This window comes from Pleuronectes platessa, chromosome 4 (genome assembly GCF_947347685.1).
Source record: "Pleuronectes platessa chromosome 4, fPlePla1.1, whole genome shotgun sequence".
In the NCBI taxonomy this organism is placed as follows: domain Eukaryota; kingdom Metazoa; phylum Chordata; class Actinopteri; order Pleuronectiformes; family Pleuronectidae; genus Pleuronectes; species Pleuronectes platessa.
The window spans coordinates 21609027-21626161 of NC_070629.1; the positions used below are offsets into that span (position 1 = coordinate 21609027).

Genomic DNA, 17135 nt, shown 5'->3' on the forward strand with positions numbered 1-17135 from the left:
CCGGTTCTTCCCGGCACTACGCTGCCGGTGCAAACAGCCAAAGTATTTAACATGGGCAAGGAAAGGAGGCGGACTGCTTCTACCTCCGGTGCGTCCCGGGGTTAGAGGATGATGGGGGGACGTTAATGTATTGTTTTACATTGCGTGTGTTACGTCATGATAAATCAGTGTCTTGTGCCGCCCTCTCGGCATTTTGCGCCCTAGGCTATTGTAGGCTAGTCTATGTCGCCTGTACCAGGAGCCGCCCCTGACATGTAGAACACAGAAAGTCTCTGAGACCAAAACAAGTGTAAGAGCTCATTTAGCCAGCGAGGGAGCGCGCGAGACTCATCCCGCGCTCACATCCCCTCCCACTCTCTCTCTCTCCCGCTCTCTCTCTCTCTCTCCCTCTCTCTCTCCACACACGAGGATGTCTACAGTCGAACGCGGAAGTCTCCACCCAGCAGCGTCGAACCTGTCGCCACAGACTCGATCATGACGGAGGAGCAGCAGCGGAGCGGAGTCGGAGGAGGAGGAGAAGCGGAGCGTCAGTGACAGAGAGGCGGTGAGAGAGAGAGCACACGAGGGGGGAATCCAACCAGCAGCACCGCTCCACTGAACTGGACTTCAGACTGTCACATGGCTTCACTGGGCAGCGCGGAGAGACGAGCCTTCGCCCTCAAAATCAACAGGTAACCACCGACACCATCATAATACTGACAGCGGGGAACTCCTGCTGCTGTTCGGCCGAGGAGGTGAACTCCTGCTGCTGTTCGGTTGAGAAGTTGACTCCTGCTCGTGTTTCTCTGAGGAGTTGAACTCCTGCTCGTGTTTCTCTGAGGAGGTGAACTCCTGCTCGTGTTTCTCTGAGGAGGTGAACTCCTGCTTCCTCCCTGGAGGTTTGGCTCGGTCCTGACAGTTCAGGGGATTCCTGAGTTGGAGCAGGCAGCCACATGTTGTGAATGTTAATGCTGCAGGTTACTTCACCGAGGAAAACAAAGAGCAGTCAACTTTACTTTACAGCAGCCACATGTACTATTACAGTACTTATGCACTATAACAGTACTTATGTACGTTGCAGTACTTATATCCATGTGGTGTATCATCTATATGTCAGTTTCTCCCTTGTTGGCTCATTATTTTATGGGTCACCGATAATAAAGCTGCACCTTATGTTTAACATTTACATTTGGACCAAAAATTTGGATTTAGATTTAACATTGGAAATTTAGATTTAGAATCAATGGTTGCATTTAGATTCAACATTTAGATTTACATATTAAATTCATATTTACCTTTGACTTGACTTTGACATTACTTTCAATATATTTTTTTTACGAAAAAAGCGAGTATGACAAAGTACCAAAGAAAATCTGGATTCTGCATTCGCTGCTGTACAATCGGCGGCCCATATCAGTTTCATTAACCAAACCTCTGCAGTGGAGAAACAACCTGAACTTCCCACACAAAGCTGAGAGAACGGAGCCAACTGTTCCATTTCCTCCTCGTGAGGATGCTGATTCTATATCTAGTGTTTCTAATATGATCCTTTCCTGTGATGTGTAAGGTCTGACGAGTCCATATAGAGCTGCTATGAAAGGAGAGGGGGAGATGTGGTCATAGTTCCTGCTGTGACATGGGCCAGGTGTGGAGGAAGTGTGCACATGGAAGTCTATTGTGTGCACCATGCCTCTTGTATAGTGCGAGTCATTACTACAAATACACTAATTTGACCTCATGCGGCACATGGGCATATACAAGCGTCTGCAGAGCGGCTCGTGCAACAGCAGGTCAAACTCAGTGTCTTGTTGCAGAGAGTGAGAGAACAGTGCTTTGGAGTTCATTCACTCTGAAGTGGAGGAGGGCAGATGTGGAGATTTGTTTAGATTAAACTGAGGACATTGGATCATGAGGAGGAAAGTAGTTATCACCTTCCATCTATCTATCTATCTATCTATCTATCTATCTATCTATCTATCTATCTATCTATCTATCTGTCAGTCTGTATCTAGCACTATTTGTCTGTCTGTCTGTCTATCTGTCTATCTGTCTATCTGTCTGTCTGTCTGTCTGTATATCTAGCACTATTTGTCTGTCTGTCTGTCTGTCTAGCACTATCTGTCTATCTGTCTATCTGTCTATCTGTCTATCTGTCTATCTGTCTATCTGTCTATCTGTCTGTCTGTCTGTCTGTTTGTCTGTCTTTCTAGCACTATCTGTCTATCTGTCTATCTGTCTATCTGTCTATACTTTTATACTTCTATTTAATGTCTATTGTCCCGTCTAAACAAGGTTACAAATGGGAATCTTCCACAGTAGAAGTAACATACTCTAGTTTTTAAGAGGTAAGGGGAAATCGTGGATACTTGCTGAGCTGTGCTGAGCTGAGCTGATCTCAGTTGCTGAGCTGATCTTGGGTCAGAGCCTGAATCCTGTGATGAGGCAGCAGGACGACGCAGTAATGTAGCAAAAACATTGTGTTGTGGAATGTGTAGTTTCATGGTGTCGACCAACACAGCCTGTCTGTAATGATGCAGGAGAAACAGTCACACTCACTGACAAGGATCTTTTTAGAAACTCTATAATGAGTTCTATTGAGAAGAAACTGTTAGTTACCAAATATTGAATCATTGTATTTTACTTAGTAACATTAATGAGTATTATATAATATAAAGCTACTTGAAAGTAACACAATTCCAGACTGTTAATAATGTGAACACAAAGGGAAGTTTCTGAGCTCAGGAGGTAGAGCGGGTCCTCCACTAACCAGAAGGTCAGTGGTTCGATTCCTGGCTCCTGCATTTGTTAATAGAGGCGCAAATGTGTGCGTGAATGGGTGAATGTGACTTGTACTGCAATGTGTCAATAAAACTGTTAAAGCGCTATATAAATGCAGTCCATTTACTCAGAGGTGGGTTCTTTTTTGGGTCAGGCAGACAATCAGCACTTTTATATGTGAGATTTTGAATGAATGAAGCTTTTTGTCCATTATTATGAAAGCCGACAGCAGGGTGGTGACAGGAAATGATGCAAGAGACAACGGGAGTGACCTGCAACAGAAGTCTCTGTCCGGGCGCACTGATACTCTGAATGTCTTAGACCCGTTGGCCCCCAGTAGACCTCCATCCATAACCATACAAGACACTACATGTGATCAAAGTCGTTGATGCATTGGGAACACAAATCATGTCAAATCATGTCAAATGTCAAGAGGAACAACTAAACAAATCATATCAATGGACAAAGAGGAACATTGGTCACATGTTAAAACTCATGTATGCAGTACGCTCTGTAGCAGGCTAAAAAAACCTGTTCATTGCCTCACAGACCAATACAACGATTATTTGTCTAGTTGCCTGCAGGTATTTGTTGAAGAAGTAACGTTTATTTCACCCATAAAAATCCTATATGTTCTCATGTGGTTCCTCTCCATCGCTCTATCAGGATGGCGTGAGGAGGAAATCCTGCACCCTTTGGACGCTTTGCCTCTGGTTTCACTTCACTTTTTTTTTACCCGTGGCAGTTTTAAATCAGGAAATGTGTGTTTCTTCATAGTGTAGCACTGAAACACTTATTAATCGACCCCTGAAAGTGAAGTTTCTTTTGCTGGTGTATGGGAACAGGTGTGGGGACAGCTGTGGATGTGGGGCCTCTGTTGTTCAATGCTCTTAAGAGGGTGGGGGGGGGGGGGATCCGGATTGGGTTGCATCCGATTTCCTTTCGGCTCTTGCTCATGACATCTGTTAACCCTCATGGCCGTTGGTGGGCCGTCGGGCGGGGTGTCAGGCAGACGCACACCCACCTAAAGTGCCTTATGATGGATGACCCGCCCCTGTGGTTAAGTCATTCAAACTCAATTCAAAGTTTTCTCCTTGGACACTGTCTCTCGCCCTAGAGCCGTCCGTGACCCGAGTCGTGCCAAACCTCTGCTGTGTTTGTGCGTGCCGGCCCCTGACAGGAAGCCGAGCTGTGATGGTGCTGATAGCGCTGAGTCCCATTAAGTCTGGAGACGTATGATAGGATGAGACAAACAGCGGGGGCATCCCTTTGGTCTGCTTTCCCCCTCTTGTCGTGTGCACACCACACCACTCTCTGTTTTCCTGTGTTTCCTCTTAGGCTCAGATGAAGGAGAAGACACCCCCGGCAGGAGGGAGAGGGGTTTAATACAAGCTGGAGGAGCCACCCCCATGTGTAGTGGATTGACTTGATAATGATGATGATAAAGGGGATAATTGTGGACTGACTTGCCGAGCAGCATGCCTGGTGGGAGTCATATCTTGCAGAGTACGCACATGCAGATAGTCACGAGTAGAAGTACAGCTTTGGCCGAATAATCAGATCTGTATCCACAAGAAGCAGCTATAGCATAGTTCTAGAGCCGGACTCTATTTGAGGAATGCTTGGCTAATGATTCCAGAATTGCTGACAGGAACACACCATATGCACACACAGCAAGTGCAGGCCTGCTGCAGAAAGCATGACGTGACAGAAAGCGACCAACGCTTTCTATAGGGAGGAGAAAGATAAAGACTTTTCCACTCTGGAACCCATAGTGAGATTTTTGAACTTGGGTGTGAGTCCGGAGACGTCTCAGAAAAAGGGACATCTTTTGTGAAGCTTAAAGAAGTTTTGAGAAATACTTCTCCCTGAGACAATCCAATGTAGTTATCATGCTAGAAACATATCTGACGTCTCAGATACATTAATATTCCAGTGTTGAACAACTTGTAACGATAAATGTTTGATTGATCTGAGGTGTTACTCTCAAAACAGCTTTGTCCTGTGGTTGCATATCATATCAGTGGTAACTCTCCGGGGAGCAGCTGTGCCACAGTGCTTTCCTCATCAGTACTGATTACACATACTTATCATATCTCATGAAAGGAAACTGGTAATTAACATCACAGGCTTTGTGTTTTTTTTTTTTTTATAACAATTCAAATGTTCCATCCTGACTTGGGAATATTTTATTGATAGTTGACAATTGATTTTCTGTGGTTGAGCCTGATCTCAAGGCCTCGAAGCCTGTAACAAAGTGACACTCGGTAGGTTTACATGCACACTCGAAACGTTACTGAGAGATCTCGGGTTACAAAGACAATCACGGACCTACATGCACTGTGTATTGTAAAAGTTGTTGATTTGGCTTGTAGCATGACAGTGGACAGATTCTGTTTCTCCCTCCAACTTCACCATGGATCAGTAACTTAGAGTGTATTTAAGGGATTTTTGTATTGTGATGCACATCAAATCATACAATCATACAAGTTTAGTGCATAGAGAGGATAAGCTGTTTATCTGAGAACGTTATTGGTGCAAGTTGTGATGAAGACGGATCCTCGACATGACTGGGGGGATCTTGTGATTACAGAGGCTGTGCTGGAGATGACTGGTTCTCTCTGACTTAACTAGATATTATCAAGGTGAGATTGTATCTTGATCACTGTGCTGCAGTTTGCCACAGTATTGATTTTCCTTACTCTGCTTGAAACCACATTCTATTTATATACTGTCTGAAATCCTGAGTGCGTTAACATTCTGAGTCTGACCAATTATTGGTTGGCTGATAAAAATCGGCCGATATGAGATCTGTGATTTATGTTTGCTGGTATTGGGCAATATAGCTTTTATTTGACAGAATACAATTTTTTCTCCTTCTTCTATCAAACCTCAATAAAGAATTTTGTCATGAAGGAATGATAACATCTTAGGAATCATTGCTAGTCTTTTAATATATGTACAATATATAATGTTATTGGAAATACCTGCTGTTGTGGATAATTTGGGGGAAAATGCCACAACCTCAGACCTGAAGCCCAGATTCTTGATGGATCTCCAAAACCTCAGAAGCTGCTTTCAAAACCAGAGCTGTCAACGTCAATAACAACTTTTGTTTACAGGGAGGGTCAGTCTCAGTTTATCGAAGGTGGTGTAACTATTCCTATGAACTCCCTCTTCTAACACCAATGCTGTGAACTGACAAATACAAGCATCGCAGGTGTTGTTGACAGACAAGGTTTTGTCCCTTTTGTGTCTCTGGGTTGACCCATTACAACTATTCATCACTTTCAGCTCTCTTGTCTCAGTGGTTTCAGTAAAAGAGTAACAATCAAGACATCAGTTTCTGTCCAGCTTGTGACACAAGCTGCTTTTCGTATCATTTTGCCCTAAATGACCAGAAAAATCCAAATCCCTGCTTTCGGTCCTCCTGACGAGAGCAGCTTTGGATTTATGCAACAAAAGGAAGCCAAGACACAGGCCTGTTAAAGATAATGACAGATGCTGTCTGCCATGACAAGCTGTTTGTCTACTAGTGGTGAAATAATGCCCCGCTTGCTCTGCTGGCAGGAGCTGATTACTGTTTTACTCGCTCTGTCTTTTTATAGACAGCCCCTGAATGTGTGTCGCTGTACGTGAGCAAGCGATACCTAGTGTGCATGCTCATGACAATGCATGTATGTAAATCATTCTTTCTACACAGTGTATGCTCTGTAGTAGTATGACTTGTCCTGCGTAACCTTTGTCTCTACTAGTGAGAGATCTAGAGGGAGGGCTCATTGTGCACACAGGGAAGTGCACGTCTCTTCAGAAGTCAAGTTATGAGAAGGTTTTACAGGGTTTTAATTGCCCTGAGTAGACGTTTAATACACCCACCAGACAATCCGCCCCTGGGCCAAAAATGGCATTCTTGTTTGCTCAGATATTTTTTCCTTCCTTTTGTTTTTCTTGCAGAGACTTATCTTATAAAGACCCGGATTTGTTTCTTTGGTACTGGCTACTTACAGGGCTTAAAGTAGTAATATACATAAATCTCAGCAGTTACCGATCTGACTGAAGAGGAGACGTCTGATCCAGAAGTCATAACTCTGTCCCCCCCCCCCCCCCCCCAATACTTGTGTAGGTGGATCGGTGAGGTGTGTCACTCCTTCTGTTGACTTGAAGCTTCAGTTTCTTACCTACCGCTCCACGGACACACGCCACAGCAAGACGAGTAACTCACTGCACATTTCTTTCACACATCAGTTGTGTAGAAAGGTGGTCGAGGAGACTTAAGTGTCCAAGGTGGGACGTGTCTACGAGATCCCTCAACACCCACTGTCCGCTGGGCTGTTGGTGCAAGGGACAAACACACTGCTGCTTTTATAAACCGTCTTCGAAGTAGAGACAGGTTTGTGGTTCTGCTGAACAGCTTTCAGGTGTGAATATGTGTAAGATACTATCTGTGTGTGATTGCACCTTTGTATACTTTTAGGTTTAGGCCGACTTCGGACTTGAATAGAGGTTAAAAATAACTTTGATCACTCTGATAAATGTGACGTTCACACAAGTGTGAATTGCACAATGCCCCAGATGTCGCTGATGATAAAAGAGGAGAAGTTGATCGTGTGACCATAGCTTTGTGTGTGAATGTGTGTGTATGTGTGTGTGTGTGTGTCTGTGTGCATGATTGTGGATAATCAGTATGTGAGGTATAATATGCATCTTTGAATGGTTTCCTCTGCCAAGGACGTTATGTTTTTGTCCATCTGCTTGTTTGTTTGTCAGGATTATGCAAAAACTACTCGTCAGATTACTATGAAACTTGAAATGATCCAGGAATTTTCTTTAACATTGCAGGAGAAGGTGTTTTCAAAGTTTTCAGTGTCTTGTCTTCATGGGTCTTGATGCAGAATGATCAGGCATGTTTGGAGGAGAGATATTCATGATATTGTGCAATTTGATGCAGATCCGAATAAGAATCTTGATCTTGTTTGATTAGGTGACCATTGAGCCATGGCCGAGGAATTTATATAGTGCATTTTTCGACAGATTTCTTCTTAGACAATAATTCATGAATCTTGATTAAATACAATCAGGCATGTTTAGAGGGCAGGTATTTACGAGGGTGTGCCATTTGGCGCAGATCCAAAATAATGATCCAGATCTAGTGTATTTAAATGTGTTTCCATGTGGCAGAGGTATATGCTCCGAGTGCCATAGTTGTTTAATCTTTTGCAATATTCTTCATCTTCTTTTGCTGAGTTTAAATGTAATGCTGCAAAGCTTTGCATTGCTCTTTGTGTAAATTTGCAAACTGTCCTCACACCCATGCCTTAACCCTCACTGGCATAAAGTTATTGTGTTGATTCAGCATGTTCCATGACTGACAGGAGGGAGGGAGGGGAACGTGTTATAAACAGTGTGATTGGAATATGTTGTTTTTATTAGAGCCTTTAAAAGTTAATTGTATATTGTCAGAAATGCACGTGTGGGTGCAGCTTTTCTTTTTGATTCTTGCAAAATGACCTGGCTCGCTGATGTAGAATATTATTGATATTAGTTTTCATTTGTTTGCATGGAGCTGTCTCAAAGATTTGACATGCTCTGTGACTCTGCAGCCTCAGTGGCTCTGACATGCTGCATTCCTCCATTTCATCGGTGTTTATGGCTTTGCGGTGGTAATTAGTAACAGGGCTGGTGCAACAATGGCCGACGGGACTTAATGGACCCATAAGAGTGACCACAGGGAAAGCAGAGGGGAATGTGACCCATTTGCTGAAGCCTTTGCCCTCTAACTCCGTGAGTGGCAGTGTTGCAATAGTCTCTGTCTGTCACTCAAAAATACATCCGAAAACAAGACAGTTTGACAAAACTCCAAAGAAAAAATAGAATCACGCAACTACTAAACACAAAATTCTCCCTAGGTATCAAAACTGGCCTTTTATTATTGGGCTGCATAAAATAAAACAGTAATTGTGCCTGGATTGGTGGTTGGGCTCAAATGATACGGTGGATTAATTACAAATTAGCCCGATGTCTCATGGAGATGCAATTTATGCAACAACTCCCTTCTTTTTGGACACAGAAACACACACACACACACACACACACACACACACACACACACACACACACACACACACACACACACACACACACACACACAGTATACACCCAACATATTTGAATACAACTCCATTCCTATGTCATGTTGATTTCCTGCTCGGTCTGACCCTTAAATCAGGACACCATATTTATTCTGCTGCCTGTATCGCTGCCAGCATGACAAAGCCTTTACACAGCCAGCAGAGATGTGCTTCTGTATAGACTGAACAATAGCATGAATGGAATCATCATGGCTGACCAATCCATGCTAATGCAAGTACGGACAATGGTGAAAGTTGCTGTTGCATCTCTTGTTTAGATACACGGTGAATGTTGGTGGGATTGAGCAGTTGTTATGGCTTTTACATGAGGTTGTATACGTTGGTTTTATGGTTTTTATGGTAAATCTGTGGAGTCTCTATTCTTTCCTGCCTTTTTTAAAATCCTGATTGTGTATGTTTCCATGTTTGGTTGCAGGCACACCTCTGCAGAGATCAGGAGACAGTATGGGAACCAAGGCGTTCATCACAGCCGGTCCAACTCCAACGCTTCGGCCTCAGTTTGCCTCACTGTGGTAAGCTTTCTTTTATTAAGATAAAAAATAATCTTTGTTTTCCTCCAGCGGGTGTTTATCACATCATCCATCACACTCAACCTGCCTGTTTGGAAGGGGCTGATTACTTGGCCTGTGGTGATGCTGGTTGTCCCTTTCTTTCTGAAACTGTAAAAGTGACCTCTAAGAGTTGAGCTGTGGTGAAGACGGGTTGCTGGACTCATTTCACAGAACACGGAAGCTGCACCACCACCGCTGCTGCTGCACAAAGAGCTGTGCACCTGTTTATACAAAGTTCAGCGACGCTCGACTCAGTACTCAGAACCAAGGACGAGAGAATCAGTTGTTATTGCTGGTGTACATGGACGTCTTCATAAACATGTTGTTTTGTGTCTGAGTCCCTGCAGCTGCTACAGAGCGCTAGGTGCCTATTTATTGAAAGTTTATTAATATAATCAAATTCAATACTGCAGTTCCTTGGGCCGTTAAGAATCACGCATTTATAAGTATGAACCAAATAAGATGAGTGTTTTTTTTTTGACAAATGCGTTTCACATGTGCATATAGACAAACAGAGATTTCTAGAATTTCTAGATCAATTATTAGATAGATCTGACAGCCACTGATAGAGAAAAGTGGTTATATGTAATTTGCAGAATTTTAGCTAAAGTGCCAAAAGTTTTGGTCAGGGTCTCAGAAAGGAAAATAAGAAAAGTGTATGTATGTATATTTAATTTTGCTGCTTCTATATGACCTACAAGAGCAAAAAAGAAAATAAGGGAGAGAGATTTTTCTATAAAGTATTCTCAATGTCTTCAGTCAGGTCGGACTCCCTTGGGGGGTCAGACCAAAGGCTTTGGTGTATAAACGGTACTAGAACAAAATGATATATTCTCTTATTACATTCATCAATCGTACAGCAACAAAGAGATACCGCATCGCTCTGCATCCTGCAACCAAACGTCTAACAAAATGTGTATTTAAAAAGATCAGCAGACTGAAAATGAATGCTGTACCTGTAATGTGACTGCCCTTGATACTTGTGATGTCATGCGGGTTGAGGAGAAATCCTGTGGCCAGCAGCTCAGCAGTTTCCTCTAATGCTGCTCTCACACATCTGGAGTGTGTGTGCTTGCACCGACACACACAGACCTATAATCGCATCTTCCTCACATCCTCTCTACTGTCATTAGCACTGAGAGGTCTGACTCAGTTTAGCGTCCAGTCATGAAGATTAGAATTTGAATAATTCCGTTTCAGTTTAAGTTCTGCTTGGGCAAAAAAAAAGAAGCGACGTCTGTCTGCATTTCTGCAAAAGAGCCGAGTATTTTCAGGAAGAATCGTTCTTCCTCCTACAATAAATGAGACCAGAACTCACGGCTTAACGTGCTCTAGTTGAAACCAGGCTGACACACTGCCTGCTCTGGAAACCCAGTATCCATTAGGTTTCTGCAGAGGACTGAAAGACACCATGACAGGTTGTATTCTTGCTACTTTAGTTGAAGCCCTGCTCTCTCAAGCAAGCAGGCAGGATGATGCACAGTAATCCTTTGCAGGGATTTGTTCACACTCTGCGATAGCCTCTGAACCGCTGCCGCTCAGATTCAGATATCCCTCTTGCTCTCCTCCTGCTTCCTCTTTCTCTTTCTGTCTTTTCCTCACGTTTCTCCTAAGTCCTCCACCCGACATCTCTGGAGTTTCCTTTTCTAAAAGTCGTGTGGGCGCTATGTCTCCTGACAATATCTGTGTGCATGAGGGACTGAGCTGAAACCCTTTGATACTTTCCCTGTGATGATCCTTGAACCCATCAGATGACCGGGTTTACATGGGGCCCACACCAGTGTTCAGCATGCAACACGCTTGCTTGGGAAATGGGTCAGTTCCTTGGCCACTGACAGCCACTGAATGGGGCCTGCCTACCTTGCAGCTTACACGGGCAAATCTTTAATATGGCCGGATTTGGGATGCGGGAGAGGGGTTTTAATACTATAATCTCCGGGATGATAGTTTCCCATTATTCAGCAGTGGAGTCTAGCACTGGGAGGAGGGTGGGGATGTTTGTTGAGAGGAAGGATGGATGTTTGTTGTTGCAGTTATGATGTGCTTCACTTTGTCGGTTGTGTCACAATTCACCCTGTCTTACCCGGCTGCTGTTTTTGATGCCTGAAATGTTGAATGTTGGCTGATCATTGTTGTTTGTCGTAGGGTTCATGCACAAATTGCGAGATTAGGAGAAGAGCTGCATGGGTTTTTATGAATGTGTGCAATGCCTGTGTGTGTATAAGCAGCATGCACGTGTGTGTGTGTGCGTCTGTAGTTTCTCTTCCTGTCTGTTGAAACACATTTGATGGAGGGACGCCTTGCTAGTGTCACTTCCTTTTGATGCCTTATCGTTGTCGACTCTGAAGCCGCGAGACGCTTTGCCTGAACGCTCCGAAGCGCTGTCAAAACACGTTTGCGGGTTCAAGCAGTCGGGCTCAACTTCGATATTCATCTTGACTGGATACGAACATCTCTTCCACTTTTTGCAATGCTTCCCACATCTACCGAGAGTTTTCAGCTTGGAGGAATATGAGGATCAATCTAAAGAGGATCTGTTCACTGCATCGTAGCTTAGTTTCAACACAAAAAATTCAGAGTCAGGAGATACACACTGTAGGTTCCCCGTATCCGGAGTGCGCCATTTTGTGCACTTCCTTTTTTTAGTTTTGTTTCAGCCGGGTAAGTGTACAACTTTCATACGAGCGCAGCTGACATTTTCTGAGACTATAGAATGGGATTATTTGAATGCTTTATATAGGTTTTAAATCGCATTATTCATCTCTTATGTTGCTGTTTGTTGTGTCTGAACATTGTTGGTCATTGGTGCTTGATGTCTGTCTTCTGGTCCAGCTTGTTTTTGGTGATACACATTAAGAACAGTGACAGTTTAGAAACGTGTTTTTTAAATAAAACAACCTCCAGTAGTATCTAATGCATGGCTTTAAAAATAATATATGTAAATACAAAATGCAATTTTTTTTTAACACTTCTTTTAAATGACGAGAAAGTTTTGTCATTACTTTCAAAAACAATGTTCATACTCACAAGCAGACGCATTATCTTTATAATCACTATAATCAGTTATGCTGTTTTTTCAATGAGAGCTGTAGTTTATTGCGAGCTCGTCTCAGGACTCCACAGAGCAGCAGGTGCTGATCAGAGGCATGCATAGATTTGCATTCATTTGTATTTGTTAGCCTCCATACTAAACTAGAAAAAGAGGCCATGCGACAGTGATTGCTTGAACTTGGAGGAAGAGATGCACATGAAGCAACTGTAGAGACACTGTCGAGGTTCACGCCTCCTCCTCGGAAACAGAGGCGCTGAAGGTTTCATCAAAAGACCTGTCATTTAAAATAATAATGATTCAGTTGTTCCGTCTGTCTGGCTGCCGATGCTTCTTCCTGCTTGGGTTGCATTCAAAAGCATTTCATACGAACCCATATGGTAGAATTTACTCTTGAGGGCTCCACAGAGAAAAGAAAAATCCTTTGGGGTGGATCGATGTGCAAAAACATGTCTGAAGGCAAATGGAATTTGCTCTGCTCTCAAATGTTGAGTTGAGCAGTGACTCATGTCGTTGCTGCAGTTACCTCTTTTGTGTGTGAGTACATATTACCAGTGAGCGTGGCTCTGTGTTCTTCTTTTCTCTCCTGTGTACACACACATAAACTCTCTCTCACTCTTTCACACTTTACCTGATTGTCATGCAAATTATCTGCATGTGCAAAAGTGAGCCGCATTAAAAGCTTCAATATTCTGTCTGGATAGTGCAGAACACTGTGCATTTCACATGTTGCAAGTTGCAACACTTATTTATTTCCGAACAACTAGTGCAGTGGCAGTTCTAAACCTGCCTGTTTGGAATGGGCTGTTGTCTTGGCCTGTGGTAATGCTGGTTGCAGCTTTCTCTCTGAAACTGTAAAGACAGGCTGCAGGAGTCAGGCCACAGAGCCCGAAGCTGTTCCGCCGCTGCTGCTGCACAAACAGCTGTTAATTCAGTACGCAAAAGTCTGAACCGGAGAATCAAGTTGTCGTGATCCACAACGACACTTAAAATTCAGAGTCTCGCCTGTGTTTTCAAAGTTTATTCATATTGAATATTCGTGTTTCCAAATCGAACCAAATACAGCTCTGCACTTCTTAGGCCCCATTAAGCCAATAAGATGAACGTTCTCGAGATTTGCCAGCATGCATCCGCCTGCAGACTGTGATCAGGTTGGAGCTCTGCCGTGTTTGTTGCCCCTTGTCACAGAGACACCTGCTCCATGCGGGGCCCCCTCACCCTAACCCAACCACAGTCAGCAGTGCACCACAAAAAGATGTGTGTTATCTCATCAGTTATGTTTTTCTATATATATTTTCTTCTCTCCAATCACAAAAACAATCTTCTCCTCTTTAGGCTCAAGTGGAAATTTGTTTTACACACATTTTGTGTAGTGTGTAAATGATTTTAACAATCTGTTCTCATTTAAAGGCCCACGTATGAAAATTTCAACCCATTTTGTACTGTAAATCAAAGTGGTTACATCCTCAGTCTTTGATGCTTTTGCTCTGGAGTGTGGGCCGTCTAAAAATAGGTTCACAGAGGGAAATAATAAAAAGCCTGGCTCTCTGATACAGGCCAGTTTGTTCCAGTTTCTATTTATGCACGTGCTCAACTCATTTGTTTCTTGACAGGTGTGAGGTGTTAGAAAATAATCATGATTCATCAGGTTTCAGCCAATGTCATATCTCATGTTTTCTCTTTCCTCAGTGCTTCTCTGCATTATGTGGATATGACAAACACATCCACATTTCCTAAATGATAACTTTATTGTGTTACTTCAACGTTTACTTTTGCTCTTGTCACTCTAATCATAAACTCTTCTTTATTCTGTACTCTGTTTTCTCACACTTCTTGTCGTCTCTCGTTCATCCTTCAGCCCCAGTCGTATGACGCGGTGGAGCCCCTGGACCTGGAGGAGTTCCTGATGTCACAGCTACGAAGTGGAGACTCTGACCTGATGCAGGAACTTGGAGACTTCCCCGAGGATGACCTGAAGGTGGAGCAGGTGGAGAAGGAGTGTCGCACCGTCAGATACTCTGTTCCTGAAGATGGGTGCGTTGCAGATCCTAATAAACTGGACTGTGGTGTAAAATAGTGCAAACACTGTTCAAACCTGTGCAGACTTGCTCTGAGACGCAGCCCCCCCCCCCCCCCCCCCCCATACAAATACACAAAGCTCTATTCTTTCACATCACCTGTTATGTGTACAGTAGAGTTCTCCCATGTAGCTGCATGAACTCCAAGGCAATATCACTCTGTTATTAAACCTATTCATAACATTAACTTGTACCACACCTTGACCATGAAGCACAGATTACGGAGGGAGAGAAATGTTCTGTTGTCGGCTGTCTGTGAATGTTTCCTTGCACGTCTGTAAACTCCTCTAATCCTTGTCTTTGTCCTTGTAGAGTGGAGTTGGAGCCACACGTCAGAGACTGTGTGAAGAGTTACATCCAGCCGTGGCTTGTGGTCTCTCGAAGGTAAAGCTTCCCCCTGCAGCAACAGCAACATTCCAAAACCAGGATATTCCTTAAAATACAAAAACAGATTTTCTGTACCTCAGATACTAGATATAACTGTTTTAACCCAAGAACCAAAATCAGAGAGAATAACGCCCCATGTGTTGTGTGAGCTGTTTTAGCTGTTACAGTGTGTAACGGGTGCCAACTGTCTGAGAAGTTGCATGTGGCTGGTGTCTGTGAAACAGGAAACAAAAGGCCTGAGAGCGCCTGATAAACGTTACGCCGGCATCATCTGTCTGATGCATTGTAGTGCCTGGTTTATCTGTCTCTTCTCCCACCTACACTCACATATGTTACATACACACACACACACACTGACCTGTTGCGTAAGACACTGTTTGTGTTTAGAAGATTGATTAGAAGTGCAGAGGTGTATCAGTTGTGACCATGCATGTCTTTTTTCTGGTGTGTGTGCGTGTGCGTGTGCGTGTGTGTGTGTGCAGGTGCCAGGGGGATGGTTGGGGAGCGTACTCGGAGCGAGCTGGCCTTCACAAACTCCTTCGGAAACAGACCTTTGAGTCCGATGTGCAGCCTGAAGACCAACAGAAACCGGTAAGAAACACCAAGAAAGACGATCATGCTTTTTAACAGCCACAGTTCTGGATTGATACATTTCAAACAAAAAGAAACTTAAATGAACCACAAAAGAAAACCCTCCTAATATCCTCATTCAAACCTGAATCTCTTTACACGAGGACAGAAAGTTTCCCATTATACATACAAGTTCCTCTGAGCCTGTGTCTTAAGCAACAATCGCTCTTACTCAGTAAAGGAGTATTTGACTTCTTCAGTAAACCCTTTTCAAAAACCAGGCCTCTGCAGTCAGAGCTGCTGCTGTTTGAACTTTCCCTCATCTTTAGCAATTCTCATACAACTGTTCAGACCGGTATTGCCTTTATGTCACTGCTATTGTGTATCAGAACTGTTTACCTAGATCAGAGAAGTTACAAACTTTGGTTAGTTTCCACTTTTGTTAGAACAAACAACAGAAAATACTTTGATATACAGAGTTCTTTCAATTTCACAAGTTTTAGATTTAATACTATTACATATACTTTTAATTATATACTCTTTAGTGAAGCTCCAACCAGCAGACAATTATTTAAACCCCTTAGTGCAAGAAGTTGAGTGTACAAATCCATTCATATCAGTTTCCCACTTGTAATGCAGAGTCTGAAACATTGGGTATTTCTGACAGCAGTAACATCTCCCCCTCTATACCCAGTCTTAATGCTAAACTAAGGTAACCACCTCCCTGTTTCACTGCTTTGTAAAAATGAGTTGACAACAAGCTGTTGCACAAAATATGCATTATTATTACTGTTGTTACTCTTATCTTTGTATTATTTTGTTGTTGTTTGTTGTTTATTTCTATTGTTTAAAGTGTGCTTCTCAAGAGGGTTATTTAAATTCGGGGTAGGGATGTTTATTTTCTTCTTAGGAGTTCACTTTTTCCTTTTTTTTTTACATTTCTTTTGTAAGGGGAAGACACTTGTGCAAGCAGTATTGTCTTCCATACTGATCAATGGCGACGCTACTGAATGTGAAATGTGAGGGAGGGGTTTGAGAGCTGGATGAGGGGGGGGGACTTTAAACACAGTGAACACAACAGAGTTTTGTTATTCCTGTCACTCGCTCCAGTGTGGCAGTGGCCCGATGCAGCATGGCTTGCACAAAACTAAAGCTGAATATGCAATCCCCATCACTTCCATGTGCTCACCTTTGCTAGTAAGAGGAATGTTGTGGTTAAACATATGGCATGTCAAGTTTTCTCTCTTCTGCTATGCACATATTTATGAATCAATAGTTCAGCTTTCATTAGGAATTCCTGCCCCAGTCCTGCACCGACACTATCTGGAGCCAAGTTCCCAGTCCTCTCTCACTGCCCTCTCGCTCAGTTCTTTTGTCTTTCAGCAGCCAAATCCCGAAGCTGCCAGCGTCAGGCAGTCCCAGCCAATCCAAGTGTCTGTCAGTCCCACTCCCAGCCTCGGGCTAGTTACCCAACCATCTCTCATCACCAGCCAGCCCCTCCTCCCCCCTGTCCCGTTGCGGCATCCTTGCCAGTTCTGGTTAATCATTCAAACCAAAAAGGCCCTTATTACCGCCGCCGTGGGCTTCCCATCAT

At 43.4% G+C, this 17135-nt stretch overlaps 1 protein-coding gene across 1 annotated transcript in view; it reads left to right on the plus strand.

Moving 5' to 3' along the window:
* Positions 1-384: 384 nt before the first annotated feature.
* dock8 (dedicator of cytokinesis 8) overlaps positions 385-17135 on the plus strand; it is a gene marked incomplete in the record, with an annotated part of 55472 nt that continues 38721 nt past the window's right edge. The window contains 5 exon segments of the mRNA XM_053421236.1: positions 385-671; positions 9322-9418; positions 14365-14540; positions 14897-14968; positions 15454-15562. Of these exon segments, the coding sequence (XP_053277211.1) occupies positions 619-671; positions 9322-9418; positions 14365-14540; positions 14897-14968; positions 15454-15562 (507 nt within the window).